The sequence below is a fragment of the Akebia trifoliata genome, chromosome 7 (assembly GCF_017979445.1).
Source record: "Akebia trifoliata isolate Shusen 1 chromosome 7, ASM1797944v1, whole genome shotgun sequence".
NCBI classification, from domain to species: Eukaryota; Viridiplantae; Streptophyta; class Magnoliopsida; order Ranunculales; family Lardizabalaceae; genus Akebia; species Akebia trifoliata.
The window spans coordinates 3,620,406-3,635,315 of record NC_141381.1 but is presented as its reverse complement, the minus strand read 5'-3'; the positions used below and the strand labels follow the sequence as shown (position 1 = coordinate 3,635,315).

At 33.9% G+C, this 14,910-nt stretch overlaps 2 protein-coding genes across 2 annotated transcripts; one reads left to right on the top strand and one right to left on the bottom strand.

The window, feature by feature from the left end:
- Positions 1 to 733: 733 nt before the first annotated feature.
- Positions 734 to 5,062, bottom strand: EXPA13 (expansin A13). Its single transcript, XM_086447126.1, has 2 exons — positions 4,436 to 5,062; positions 734 to 1,568 (listed from the first exon to the last, which is right to left on the bottom strand). Exons 1-2 carry the CDS (start codon positions 4,909 to 4,911, stop codon positions 1,265 to 1,267), a joined length of 780 nt encoding a protein of 259 aa, XP_086303252.1. The 5' UTR covers positions 4,912 to 5,062; the 3' UTR covers positions 734 to 1,264.
- A 4,002-nt stretch (positions 5,063 to 9,064) lies between these two features.
- Positions 9,065 to 14,910, top strand: LOC147398013 (uncharacterized). The gene is made up of 3 exons (XM_086447125.1): positions 9,065 to 9,361; positions 12,810 to 12,878; positions 13,086 to 14,910. The coding sequence occupies exons 1-3, from the start codon at positions 9,121 to 9,123 to the stop codon at positions 13,223 to 13,225; spliced, it is 450 nt and encodes a 149-aa protein (XP_086303251.1). The 5' UTR covers positions 9,065 to 9,120; the 3' UTR covers positions 13,226 to 14,910.

The window sequence follows — 14,910 nt, the reverse complement described above, 5'->3', positions numbered from 1 at the left end:
CGAATTTTTTTCGAAATCCGTGTGATCTGAATTTAGTGGATTTGGACCCTTGGAGTATATCCAAATTAAAAAATGGGTTGAATATGATTTGACGTCCCTTGATCCAATTCAAATATGAATCCATCCCTATATCCACTTAGATCAAATAATATATTACTTTGAAAATTATATTTTTAAGCTTTTTTAAAATATCATTTCCTACTACTTTAAATATAACATGAATTCTTATAAAATAAAATGATTAATGTTGTAAAATAAAATTATAGCAATTAGCAAAGAAATATAGAAGAATAAACGTTGACAATATGGAATTATCTGACCCAACCTAAATCAAGCAATTTGGTCGGGTTGGTTGCAGCTTAAGTGAAAGAAAAATAATTCTGATATGATTTTATATAGTAGGATCCAAGCCGGATACAGATCCAGATAAAAAATTGAATCTGAATACAGATATACTCAGATCCGGCTTGGGTCCGACCCATTTTAAGTGTTGCTTCTGTTGTTGCAAATGCTATTTGATCACCAAAATTGATGTTCGATCCTGTTGAAATTCATTTGATCACCATAGATGGATCCCTTCATAGTCTTGGAAAAATATAATCAACTAGCCATTTTCGAGGCATGTAAAAAATATGTTTACAGAAGATGCAGTAATCGGTATGAATCGCCAGTTTACAAACCCATAGCTCCCTTATCTGATGAAGAGCTACAACAATGACAATCAAGTTAAAAATGCATGGAAACTGAGTGTCATTGAATCATCAAGCATAGCACACCAAAATGTCACAAAAATATAAATTGCATGAAGTACAATAAGCTAATATTTTACTAGCCTATTGTAAACAAAAGATTTTCACATACTATTTTTATCCTGGAACCCGTTATACATCTTCTACCGATCACTTTTATCAGCATTTTCTGAAACCTATCTTGTCGTGCCCTGAAACTTAAAATTTTCAGCTGTAGAAGCCATACAGTAGTGTAACATAGAACTCTAACAATGATCGACACCCAGAGATACGAAGCTTGATTTATCTGTTTTTTGTTCCAAAATTATGCACTAAAACAGATACCAAAGTACTTAACCTATCTTCTTCCCTCAAAAAGCAATTTTCCAACCCAATTAGAAAGAAAACAAAGCACCAACGTAAAGCCGTCTTCTTCCCTCAAAAAGCTATTTTCCAACTCAAAACAACCCATCTTTCCATCATTAATTCCAACCCCAAATACAACGAAAAAGAGATGAAAAGAGCTATTTTAATGATTAGAATTGCTTGCCTTCAAAGCTTTGCCCAAATACCCAATCTTTAGGTGCAACATTGTATGATACAAGTCTGATACCATCACTGGTGGTAACCTCAAATGAGAGGGGTTGTTTCTCTAGATCGGCATTTATGTGCCAGTTTTGCCCCCAATTCCTACCCATTGGAAGCCACCCTGTTCTTGACCCCTTAATTTTCACTGCTACTACGTCTCCCGCACCTGCAATATTGCTGATCAGAACTGAATAGAAGTAACCAGAGCCATCGATTGTAAATCGAATCCCTCCTTCCCTTCTGCACCTGATTCTGGAGAGCCAAAATTAGCAAAATTAACATGCTGTTCTTAGAATGGTTAATAGATAAAATACAATAAGGTATGTTATGGGACACTAAATTTATTGCATCTAAAATACTATATTATGAAGCTACTGTTGGAGTATATCACAAACATGTGACGACAGACTTCGTTTTGAGTAATGACCACTTTTTTTTTTTAAATCTCAACAAAGCACCTTAAACTAACAGCTTGTGATATTACTAATATTTCAGCCGATGTGATTATCTTTGAAGGAATGTAATATAATTTGGATTGTTGTAATTTAAAGAGACAACCAAACCATCCTTCAAGATGCCTACATTTACAAAACCCTCAAATTACTTTATTGCAACCAACAACATATCCAAGTCTCTCCTCTCCTCTCCATCTTAAATTAGATTATTTGATTTGGATTTACTTAAAGTGTTAATGAGTTAAAATCTGAGATAAAATTGGTACCCTTGGAAAGCTCTCACACATTTTATTTAAATGTAAAGTTGTTACTACTACTAATAATAGAGTCGTGCTGGTGTAACATTGAAATGTACATCAATTCGATTCTCACATTGCTGATGTGGAGGTGCACACATAACCATAAATGTTTTTCACTCTTATCTCGATTAAAAGCATCTATGGTTTCGTACATACATCCACATCAGCGGTGTGAGAATCGATGTACATTTTAATGTTACTTCAACATTTTCCATATTAATATAAAGATTTATGAAGTGCCAACTTAGTAAGTTGGTAAGACATGCGGAGTGTTTGTTCTCACATCCAAGGTTCAAACTCCCTTGAACCCAACTTTGCCCTGCTGAACACTAAACTTATATTAAAGACGTGGTTTTTTTTTCAACCAACATAAATGAAAAAATAAATAATATTCTACTTATCCACTTATTTTTTAAATAAATTTCTATTACTTTAACCTAAAAAACTCTAATTATCGAAATAAGCTTTTAAATCAACCAAAAAAAGATTCTTGAAATGACTAAACTGCCCCCTATGAACCTCGGACTTCCCTATTTTAAAGACCTTGCCAAGTGTGTTCAATCGGAAACACATTAACCAATACCCAATATTATCCAATCTGAATTATCTTGATTTTAAGATTTATAACCTTCTCAAAAACAAATTGTTTTGATTTTAAGTTTACAATTTAGTATAGGACTTGGAACTGATAAAACCTAAAACCACTGTGTATAGGCACTTGTTTGGGCTCAGAGATCAATCAGGATTCTTAAGATAAAATTTGATATAATAAAGAATCAACATATATGACCATTACTAGCCACTAACCCCCTCAACAAAATAAAATAAAATAAAAGATCAACACAACATATATATGACAATGACAAGATGTGCAGTTTCTTTAGAGGACAAGAACCTAATTATTTTTAGTTTTTTTTCCTCCTATTTTGCATTTACATTTCATCTAAAACAGAAAGTTACCCATTGTTCCAACACCTTTCTTCACAAACCTGTTTTAGGAGTGGGTTGTCCCTTCTCACTAGGGATGTGCATGTATATCAAACTAGAAGGTGGCATGTGTATCAAAAGGGCATATTTATGATTTAGAATATTAATTCCAAGGTTTTTGAAGATTGTATAGTAAAAAAGAATACTTTTGTAATTTTCAAAACTAGTGGGTTGCAATTTTCTTGATTTTTTTTTACCAAAATGACTCTTGATTATATTAAATTTAAATATAAAAGTTGGGGCATTTAAGCCACTCAAAGTTTGGTGTCTAACCACTTCTACTTTGCCTTCTCTCATTATAATAGTAAAGATGATTCTGATTCATATCGACTTCGATACTATAATAAATAAGAATTAACAACGATACTATAATAAATAAGGTTCAAAGGACCCATGACTCAAGAAAAATAAAAAATAATAGGTTTTGTTAACGTGTGCCCTAAGAGCAGATGTTAAGATGCAATAAATACACCTTGGAAACAAAAATTTGAGGTTATTTTTTGGGTAAATTCCCAAATAATTACAAAAGTTTTCAGTATTTTCGAAATGTTGCTAATGTTGGCAATTTGCTAACATTTTGCCAACATTACGTGGTAGTTATGTCATGTAACACTTTCGGTATTTTTGAAAACTTCGATAATTATTTGAGAATTTTCCCTTATTTTTTTGGTAGAAAAAAAAAATTAGGGCATTTTCAGTTGGAAAATAGAGTTTGGAGGTGTATTTAAATGCAACTTAACTTATATCCTTAGGACACGTGTTAACAAAACCCAAAAATAACTCATAAAAAATTATGCAATCCCCATCATTAAAACACGAAATCCAATGGTCGGGATAAAACATGCATCCTCACTTGTTGGATTGCATAATCTAAGGGTCGGTATTGCATATTTTTTGAGTCATTTTTCATTATTTGATGGATTCCGAATTCCCAACGCAATAAATATACCTTGAATTGGGATTAAGGGGAACCATTCAGAATCGTCCCCCACCCCACTCCACCCAATGACCATCATTTCACGAGAGAAAAATGCCCCTTTTTCTATGTGTGTTGTTGAGTGTGTGCATTGATTTAACATTGACCCAGTTACCAAACACTCCCCTTCATTAATTGAGGGTATTATAGTAATTTCACATCCTAAATCGGATGACCCGATGAAAGACATCCACCTGAAAACACGGAATTCGAGACCCTATCGTCCCAAAAGAGAAAAAGTGAGCGTACGATAACAACGCTACGCACACTTCCCCAGCGTAAATTAGCAACAAAAAGGAATCGGAATCGTAAAGCCTAAGTTAGCATGAAACCAATGTAAAAGAAAGAACAACACATAGAAGAGAAGAAAGGATACGATACGATACGATACGAAACGCGTACCTGCGATATTGAACGGGCATATTGGAAGCTTTCCAGATAGCAATCTTCTCGAAGGCTTCGATAGGGAGGACGAAATGCTTGTTAGGAGGGTTACAGTGTCCTCCTCCGTCGGACGGTAGTCCGTAATTGGGAGGACAGAAATTGGTGGCAGTAACAATGATGGATGTACCCGAAAGACACCATTTAAGATCATCCACACATCTCAACTCGAAACAAGCACCACAGATCTGTCCTCGATCAAAGAGAACACTACTCAATCCAACGGTTCCCATACCGTATCCTCTCTTTACTAGATCCCCGTACCCACAAGCACCTCCAACCGTGTCCCTTGGATCGGACGCGGCGTAATAGGTGGCTCTGGCTGATTTCCATTCGCTTAGTGGAGGAGATCCAGAGTATGAATGATCAGCTGATGTTGAGCTGAGTGTGATTGAGAGGAGAAGAATTGTTAGGGTTTGAGTGAGACTTTGTGGCATTTTTTTTTGTTTTTTTCTGCTTTGGAGAGGAAAGGTTTGATGTTCTGGATTTTGAACTAGAGAGAGAGGAAAAGCAAAAGCAAGTGAAAGGGAAGGTTCGACCTTCTATGAATTTTAACTGAAAATGCTTTTACTTTCCCGGTTGAGTGAATGTTTTGAGTCGAGATAAGAGAGGTCATATTTCAAACTTATGATATACCCTGAACCTTGGTCTTTCCTGAGAGACTAAACAAAATTACTAAAATACCCTCATCTTTCAATTCCTTAACCAAAAAAATTATCTAGTGGAGAAATGAGTGTCGTGCTGCACCGACTTCGTTGGACATTGCATTCAACACTATGCTGATGTGGCAGTGCATACGGGCGGAGCCAAATTTTACTCACTAAGAGTGGGGGCAACTAAGAGTGTGAAAGAATTTTGTGGGTGCAACGTTTGAGTGGAAAAGTTTTTGTTTGTGGGGACAGTTAAGAGTGTAAATTTTTTTTTTTTTTTTTTGTGAAGGCAATAACGACAGATTTCTTTACCTTCATCGTTATTTGTCCTTATAACTCATTAATCCTTGGTAGATCTGAAAATTCTTATGGGGGACAAGTGTCCTCATTGTCCTCACTCTAAATCTGCGCTTGAGTGCATGGATGATCATTCACTTCTTTTTTCGAGATACAAGCGAAAAAATCTATGATTCTTTATGCATTGCCATGTCAACACAATGTTGAACGCAATGTCCAATGAAGTCAGTTCAGGATTATTCCAACGATTTGGGACAATGAATGACAATTGAAGAATAGTATGTCCATAATTTTGAATATTTAAATGTAATTTTAATAGATTTCATCAAGTTATGACATATACATGGAATATTTCACGAAGCATTGAGTTTGACATTGAAAAATGCATCTTTATTATTGTAGTGAAGTGAGTGAAGGACGAGTAGAAGTGGTTCAAAAATTTGAATCTCACAAATGCTCTCACCTCTATATTTTAATTTAATATTATTAAGGTTATTTTGGTAAAAATAAAGAAAATCGCAATCCACATTACCTTGTAATCAGGATGGTTAGTTTTTAGAATAATGATGAATGCACGTGGTTAGGTACACGACTGGTGTGGCAAGGGCACAAAATCGCACATCCTTTCCTATGTATCTTGATGAAAAAGATCAACGATTCTATGTCCTTGCCACCTCAGCTGTGTACCAAAACCGCTTGCATTCATCACAACTCTAGTTTTTATCCTTTTTAGTGTGAAATCTTCAAAAATTATTTAATCAATATTTTAAATTACAAATAAGTATTTTTTATGCATGTGTGTCGGCACTCTAGTATATAAGAGCAATTAAAAATCAATTATTAAAAAGGTGCGCAATTAGTTCCATTATGCATGTTAAAATCTCCACATGCTTCACATTGTTCCTACATAAAAACGATTTTTAAAACAAATTTCGGATGAGTTAGATATCAACTTAACTAATTAAATTATTAGCCACGGTTAACAACACTATAGAAGTTTGTGAAGGCACCTCGATTTGTGGGTGCAGATCCACTTTACATGTTTGAGAAAAGTCTATTTGTGAGATTTACGGAGTCGCCACCTAATTTTACAATTTAGGAACCGAAATCGATTCTATTATAGATAAAGGGTCGAGGTCTGCGAAGAGATTGGATCCAAGGATCAGGTTATGAGACTGCAAGGTGCTAGGCACTAATCTCGACCAACGAAAGTTGATCTCTACTAATATCCAAAATCTACATTGTAAAAAATCCTAATTTCTAGTATCAGTGTAGATGTGATTGACGGTTAATTGCTAGTGGTGTGTTCCCTCATAAATAACGGTGAGTGTTCCTTTTACGAATTTCCTTGATCTGTATCCGCTTTTAGATCTGTTTCGAGCTTTAAGATGAGAATTTCTTCGACTAGGTCTAAGTGTTTTGGAGGTTTTCTAGGTGTTTTTTTAGGTTGGAAATTAAGGCTTGGGGTATGAGAATTGAGTCGGGACTTCAATTTTAAGGTATTGAGGAAGTTCTGGAAAGATTTTGACAAATTTTCCTCAGAATTTATGAAGGCATATATGAGATTTGGTGGTAGGGTTGTATTTTTAAAGTGGTCTTTAGATAATGTTTGAGTTAGATTAGGTCTTTTTTAGATAGTGTTTATCTAATTCTCCAATAAAATTTCAAGTGATGTTGATTTGGATTTGATTTATTTGATTTAAGGATAATAAAAACTTTTAAATTTTTTGGGACTCCTCGTAAAAGGTATTTAATTAATTATTTTTGTATTCTTTGAGACCCCTCTTATGGAGGGTTCTTTAATTAAATATTTGGTAGGCCCACTTAAATTAATTGGCCAATACATGAAATTGGGTCCATAAGCTTAATTAATTATATTTATTTATTTAAAAATTTTAATTTGATTTATTAAGATTCTACTTTACATTTATTGGTTTCAGATTTTCAAATTTTAAGCACTGCTTGGTATGTTACAAATCATTTACAAATGTAAATAATTTTCTGAAATCAATTTTATTGGTGCTATGATATACAATGCAAATGATTTTAATTGCAAAAAAAATTTGCATGGATCACCTAAATTCTTAAGAAATTTTAGCAAATAATTTGCAACACAAAAATTACCGTAAATCATTTGCAAAATCACGATGAAAATTTGTATTGCAAAGATCAACCAAACACAAAAAAAAAATTGGTAAGAGATTTCGCAATGGTTACCAAGTAATAGTAAATCATTCATTGCAAATGATTTGTAATGTACAAAGCAGGGCCTAGAATTGAAAAATTATCGTTTTGCATTAAAAAAAGACTTTCATCTTAGGAGGTTGTTTTTTGATGTTTCGGGATGTTTTAGAATCAATTTTCACGAGGAATTCATTGAAAATGTCGGTTTGTATCATTTATGACTTTTTGACATGAAATAAATGCATGTCCCTCGAGAGCTATTTTGATAATTTATCAATTTTGTGGATATTGATAAAGTTTCTTTGGTTCCAAGTTATCATTTTAGGTATTCAATAAGGCTTTCTCAAACATAATATGATTTAAGGGTGTTTTGACATCAAAGGTATTTTTACAATTTAATCAAAATTTTGACATTTTTTCTCGTAAAACTTCTTTTAATCCCAAAATAATGGTTTATATGTTTCGAGTCACATTTTTCTAATATAATGTGATTTCTAATGTTTCTTTGATATAGAATATCTCATCCGAGTTTTGAAAATATATTTAACGACAAATAAAAAAATTTAGAATATTCGTCTATCATAAAAAATCATTGCAAGCAAATTGACAAATTGATTAATCAAGAATGCAAAAATGGATGTAATCAAGCGAGTTAAAAAATTAAAAAAAATCTCTGACACCTCTAACATAGTTTTCTATCCAAACTTTACTATGTGGTGGTTTTAAAATTCGGTTTCGCGTCTTGTCTCATCCAAGTCCGATATCGAGTCGTCTCAGATGAGTTTTCCGATACGTTTGAGAAGTCTCGTTCAAAAAATTAAAAAAATTGAACGTGAGGTATTAAATCTCAGTCAAAAAAGTGACTTGTGAGTTGGTCTTGTTCAACTACGATACCGAGTTTACTTGGGCCACACGTCTCAGTCTCGGATGAGTTTTAAAACCTCTGTCAGTATGGAAAACATGGTTTTTAAACTCATCCGAGATCGAGACGTATCGTTCGAGTTAACTTGGTATCGGAGTTGAAAGAGACCGACTCACAAAGTATTTTGAAACGACTGCGTAGCGTGAGTTATCTCGGATGATATTTTCCAATATCTCGGGCGATACAAACGAGGCAGTGCAAAATATGATTAACTCACGAATTAAACGGAATGAATCGGACGAGATTTTGAAAATCTAGTCTGAGTTAATCAAGACAAACGAGTAAAAGTCTCAACCCTCTATTCTTTCACTCTCAAATCGATTTTTTTTTAATTATATATTTTTTTGGATTTATTTTTTAATAAGAATCATTTCTGAATTTTTTAGATTTTTAAATGGTTAAAAATCATTGTCTCAATGTTGAACGAGACAACTTGAACGAGACGTGTCGTCCGAGTCAACTCGGTCTCGCAGCTGAACGAGACGAGACGAGATACCGAGTTTAAAAACCACGCTGGAAAATCTCTCTTTCAACAGTTTCTATCCAAATAAATTCCAAAGTCGAAAAGTCCGATAATTTCAATTTGGAAAGAAATGGCAGGAGTTGCGGTTGCAGTTGCAGTTACTCCTCCCGTATCTTCATCTATCAGAAGAAACATAGAAATCTCTCTTTCTTCTCCTTTAAATTCCCTCTATTCTTCTTCTTCTTTGTTCCCTTCTCTGTCCCTCTCTGTAACTCTAAGGAGAAACCGCCATGACTGCGTTGTGGTGGCGTGCCTTCCTTCTTCTCCCAAGAACAGTACAACTGCCTCATCCACTAAGCTTTATATCAGTGGTGAGTGAGTGAAACCTTCATCTCTCTGAATCATCCCTTTGTATCTTTCACCTTATTTCTACTCTCTCTTTCTTTCTCGTACATAGTAGATTAATTGCAATTGTGGGTTTCTCATTCTTTTGTTGTTCTTTTTTATTTTTCTTTTTAGTAGATTAGTTGGATTCTTAGAGAAAAAACTGTTTTTTATTCTTTGGTTTTTAAGAAATTGCAATGAGAGTGGGAGAGATTGATCAAATGGTTTTGGTTTTAGGTTTTTTTAAAGAAGCCTAATATGAGGGTCAGTTTGGATAGACATTTCTGCATTTTTTTGGCAGATTAGTTGCATTCTTAGAGAAAAAACTGTTTTTTATTCTTTGATTTTCAAGAAATTGTAATGAGAGGGGGAGAGATTCATCAAATGGTTTTGGTTTTGGGTTTTTTAAAGAAGCCTAATATGAGGGTCAGTCTGGATAGGCATTTCTACATGAATGCCGTATCTTCTGTCCACATAGGTAAAAAGATATTATTTGGGTGAAAATGGCAATCTATGAAGGACCTAGGATTAATGTCTAAGTTATTGAATTATTTATAAACCAATTTCTTATCTACTTTTATTATGATTGTAGTTGACACATGGTTTCAAAACTCGTCCAAGACCAAGTTGTATCGCCCGAGTCATCTCGGCATCACCCAGCAACGAGACGGATGGACAAGTCAATGTATCGGATGAGATTTAAAACCCACGTTCATTTTTCTCATTGTTGAACGAGATGTCTCAAACGTATTGGAAAACTCATTCTAGATGACTCGGTCTCATTCACGGACGAGATGAGACGTTAAAACGAGTTTTAAAACCATGAGTTGACATAAGTACTTGAAAAGTAATTGGTTTATGGTTCTTATATAGATTGCATTGTGTATGTTTTATTTGATTTTTGGAACAATTATATATTTGACATTTAGATTTACAAGATCTTATTGCATTTGCTGATTTACCTTTTTAATAAAAAAAAAATGTGGTATTTACATGCAATTAAGACCTGTTGATATGCAAAGTTTTTCGTTCCTCTTTTTTCTATTTGATTTTATTTCCTCATCTTGTGATGTTAATTTGCAAATGTCTGGTCAATGGTTGTATAATTTGAATTTAGGATTCAATAAAGGAGCTAAATATGAATATGAAACTGGTTGGTATTATTGATTTTATTTCCTCTTCTTGTGATATTATTGACCTCTCAGCCACAATGATGGTGTTGATCGATGAAGAGATGAAAGAGACACTTGGCCTTAACTTTCCATATCAGTCTAGTAAACCTATATTACCTCAACGTTACATGTTTGTTGGTGTCTACCACAAGTATGAAGTGTTGGACACACTTACCCCTACAAACCCACTACACCAATATGCCCATACAATTTATTCTATATGTTGAGAAACGTACTTTAAATACTTCAGTTCTTGCTAAGTATACAACATAGAACTAACTTGCTCACTCAACTAGGTAGTAGGTACTGGTTTGGTTCACCATCGAAGGTACAACTAGTGATTGTTAGCATTTCTTAGATACAAATTTACATTAGTTACTGATGGAAATGCAACAGAGAAAATTTGAGGAAGCATCTGAATGTATTATAAGCTAATATACAATTAAATCATATGAAAATATATAAATAATTGATGATTTTTTTTTAAAATACACTAATAATTTCTTTGATAAAGTGTCTCCAACATTTGTTTGACAACATGGTGTCCAATGTAGCTAATTTTAGGAACTGTATTATCCTTGTTACATCCGTCACCATTTTGTAATGAATTTCCAAGGATTATTACCCTGTTAAAGCATGGAAAGATTGCCTTTTGTTAGGTTTCTAAGCTTATTTTTTCTAATAATATGTGTATATGTAATTGTAATTTTCATAAAAACTCAATAAATAGAGATACTTGAGATTTTTGTAAAACCATAAGGGGAAAATGAAATTCTACTTCAATTTTTGTTCATGCTTAGAAGATAGTCATGTGGAATTGGAGCTAGTACATCAACTTTGCCCATTGGCATTATTATAGAGTTACCACATTTATCGACATTTGAATATTTGGGAGTAGCCTTGTAGGATTGTAACTTAGTCTAAGAATCTTTTAATTACTTGTTAGATTTTTTTTTTCCAGTAACTTCTAGTAGCATTAGTTTATTTTACATATTTTATTGTTATTGGTAATCATTCTTGATCTCAAAATCACCATCTTAGGTTAAGTTTGCATCGTCCTGCATCACAATGTTTGAAAGTTTTGTTGAGTGTTGGATTCGAATTATACTCAAACCATTCTCATATCCCATTATTTCCGTTCTCCATCTTTGACTGAAGTACTCGAATTAATCCTGTAGTGAAATTCCGTGCATCAAATTACTATGCTTTTAACATTTATTTTATTGACGCCTCAGCAACCCTATTGACACTTAAAGATTGTGCTTGTGCAAAATATTTAACCCTTCATCAAAGTCAATGATATGATCAACCATATTGGCTACTCTTCACTCAACCTCCATTTAAGTTGCCTTCACACTAACATTTGGAGAATCATCTTTTAACCTAGAGGCTTCAAAGTGAATTTAAATTATCTAAGAAATTTGTATTACCATGACTTGAGTTAATGCTAATTTTGAGAACTATAGAGATGCTAAGACAATTTAAACGTGTGCTTTAGAGTTTAACGTCTTCCTTATGCGAAAATGAAGCTTTGTAAGTGTAGTTTGGACAACAAGAAACCCTTTTTCCCTACCTATATGTTACATGTTGCTCATGATGCACATGTTTGTAATTGCCCAGCTGTCTTATTTGTGATTTGGTAATATCTTACACCTCCAAACCCCTTAATTCGTGTGTCTGCTATTTCAGTTTATAATTTATTCTTTTGATAGGTAAATGGGTGAATGCAGGGTTGGGATCCCAGGTTAGTGTTATTACCATTCACAGACTTTACCAACTCACCAAAGTGGCACCTTCATCCTAATATATAACCCAAGGAATCAAAATATAATTACTCTGTCAAAACCTGTTTACCGAATTTCCTCTGTTGTATTCTGTAGCAGTCTCGGACAGTCTCATCTATAATGATTTTGAACTTAAGATTTATTTATGTTATAGTTAAACTGGTGCAACCATTGCAACATGCACCACAGGGTGCTCTCTCATGTTAATGAAAAAAGACGAACTGTTTATTATAATCTGCTTGTCTTGTGAGGCGTGTTAAGTGAGATTGGGTAGGAAGCTTGGGATACAGAGTTGTCATTAACTGATCTCTTTTAGTCAACTTAAGGCAGTTTTTCTACTATGAACCATTTGTTCTGAGCTTTTCAAGTCATCAATAGATGTCCCAGATAGTCACCCCATATGCTGTTCCAACTAAGATTTCTATACATTTGCATAGTCTCTCATTTCTATCCAGTAACTAATTTACCTCTGTATCCAGGGCTTTCATTCCGCACCACTGATGAGAGCTTGAGAAATGCATTCCAAAACTTTGGCCAACTTGTAGAAGGTGAGAATAGTGTTGTCCATGTGTCAACTTTTCTTTCTCTGGAATTTATCGAGATAGATTTCAATCTCTTGGGAATATTTATGTTGCCCATTTTTCCATTTGTGTGTGTGTGTGTGTGTGTGTGTGTGTTGGGGTTGGGGGGGGGGGGGGGGGGGTTTACAATTCTTCATGTTGCTTGAAACATTACCATTTTTTTTTTTTTTGCAGTCAATCTGGTGATGGATAAAATTGCAAATAGACCAAGAGGCTTTGCTTTCCTTCGTTATGCGACAGAGGAGGAATCTAAAAAAGCCATTGAAGGGATGCATGGAAAGGTATTTACTTTTACACTTACAGTAGTAGCCTGATATTTTTGAATGATTTACACTTTCATCTATCTATACATTTGATAAATGTAAAGATTTAACTATGAAGACAATGAAAGAGTTTAGAGGAAACCCCAAAGGTCTTCAGGACCCTTTGAGAGTCAACAAGAAGCAAGCAAGAGAGGAAAATTACAATCCACGTACTGCTAGTAATAATATTGTCCTATGTGATACCAATATACTAAAAAAACAGCACTTTCAATCCCTTGAACACCATTGACCAATGTAACACTAAGGCCCTGATGTTCAGGATAATGTTATGAAGATCCCCATCTTTACCTTCAATGCCTTGTGATATCTCTCTTTCCAAATTCCCTGGTAAATGACAAAAGGAAGCAAATCCCATATAATGCACCCTCTTGATGAGAAAGCAATGATAAGCCAACAATCGTGCACCTCATTATGTATAAGACCCAGGCTGCAACAAATAGAATGAAAAACATTCTAAATCTTTCCTTGCAGATTTTTAAAAGAAATGTTGGAAACCCGTAAAACAAGAATCCTATTAGGAATTTAATTTCCTTTTTTATTAGGAATTTATTTTTTATTAAGAGATTGTCTTTTATTAGGAATTGTTTTTATTTCCTATTAGAATTGTTTTAGGTATTTTGTCCTATTCAATTTTGTCATTAGTAGTTTGTTTGATTAAAAATATATTATTTTTTTGATCTATATATAGAGAAAAGAAGATGGGGAATTGTACAAAGCATGTTGGAGAATATTTTTTTTAATAATGAAATGTTGTCTTCTTCCTTCAATTTTGTTTTGTCTTTTTCTCTTTCTTTCTTCTTTTTTGTTGAGAATTGCTTCTGTTACAAGTTATTGCGTCCTACAATTAGTATCAAAGCTATGGCTATGGTGAATGGCCCATTTCAGCCACAACTTTCGAAGTTCCACGAAAATAACTTTGAGTACTGGAGGATCTAGATGAAGATTCTATTTGAATATCAGGAGATTTGGGAAGTAGTTAGTTAAGGGTATGAGGAACCGGCAGATTAACAAATCTCACTCTGGCACAAAAAAATGCATTGAAGGAGAGCAGAAAGAAAGACCACAAAACGTGGTTTTTTATCTTACAATCTGTGGATGGTCAAGTCTTTGAAAAAGTTGCCAACACAACTTCGGTGAATGAAGCATGAATATCCTAGAAAATTCTTACTAAGGAGTTGAAAAGGTGAGGTTGCAAATCATATGAAGGTAGTTTGAGCTTCTTCAGATGGAGAAATCAAATGCCGTCTCCAATTACTTTAATCAGACATTGACCTTCATCAATCGGATGAAAACCTATAGTGAAAGGATTTCAGATCTCCAAGTTATGGAGAAAAATCTTTCGAACCCTATCAATGTTGTTCATGCAGGTGGTGATGGCTATTGAAGAATCAAAAGATAATATGACGGTTGATGAGTTCTTTACAAGCCCATGAGCAACGAATGGATGAGAAATCTGAGAGGGTAGCTTCAGAAGAAGCCTTACAGACCTGGGGTGGAATAGAAAAAAAGATAAAGATACGTGCCAAGGAGAAGGCAGAGATCCCAAAAATAAAGGAAAAAGGTAAACAATGGAAATGCAAAAGTAAATATTCAAATCCAAGGTACGATAAATCCCACATTTAGTGTTATAATTGCAAAAAATATGATCACTACAAGTCAGAGTGTAGATAAAAGAA

Coding starts and splice junctions, on each gene's coding strand:
- LOC147398013 (XM_086447125.1), top strand. CDS start 9,121: ATGGCAGGAGTTGCGGTTGCAGTTGCAGTTACTCCTCCCGTATCTTCA. Junction 9,362..12,809: donor CACTAAGCTTTATATCAGTG/GTGAGTGAGTGA, acceptor CTCTGTATCCAG/GGCTTTCATTCCGCACCACT. Junction 12,879..13,085: donor CTTTGGCCAACTTGTAGAAG/GTGAGAATAGTG, acceptor TTTTTTTTGCAG/TCAATCTGGTGATGGATAAA.
- EXPA13 (XM_086447126.1), bottom strand. CDS start 4,911: ATGCCACAAAGTCTCACTCAAACCCTAACAATTCTTCTCCTCTCAATC. Junction 1,569..4,435: donor ATGCCCGTTCAATATCGCAG/GTACGCGTTTCG, acceptor TTGGCTCTCCAG/AATCAGGTGCAGAAGGGAAG.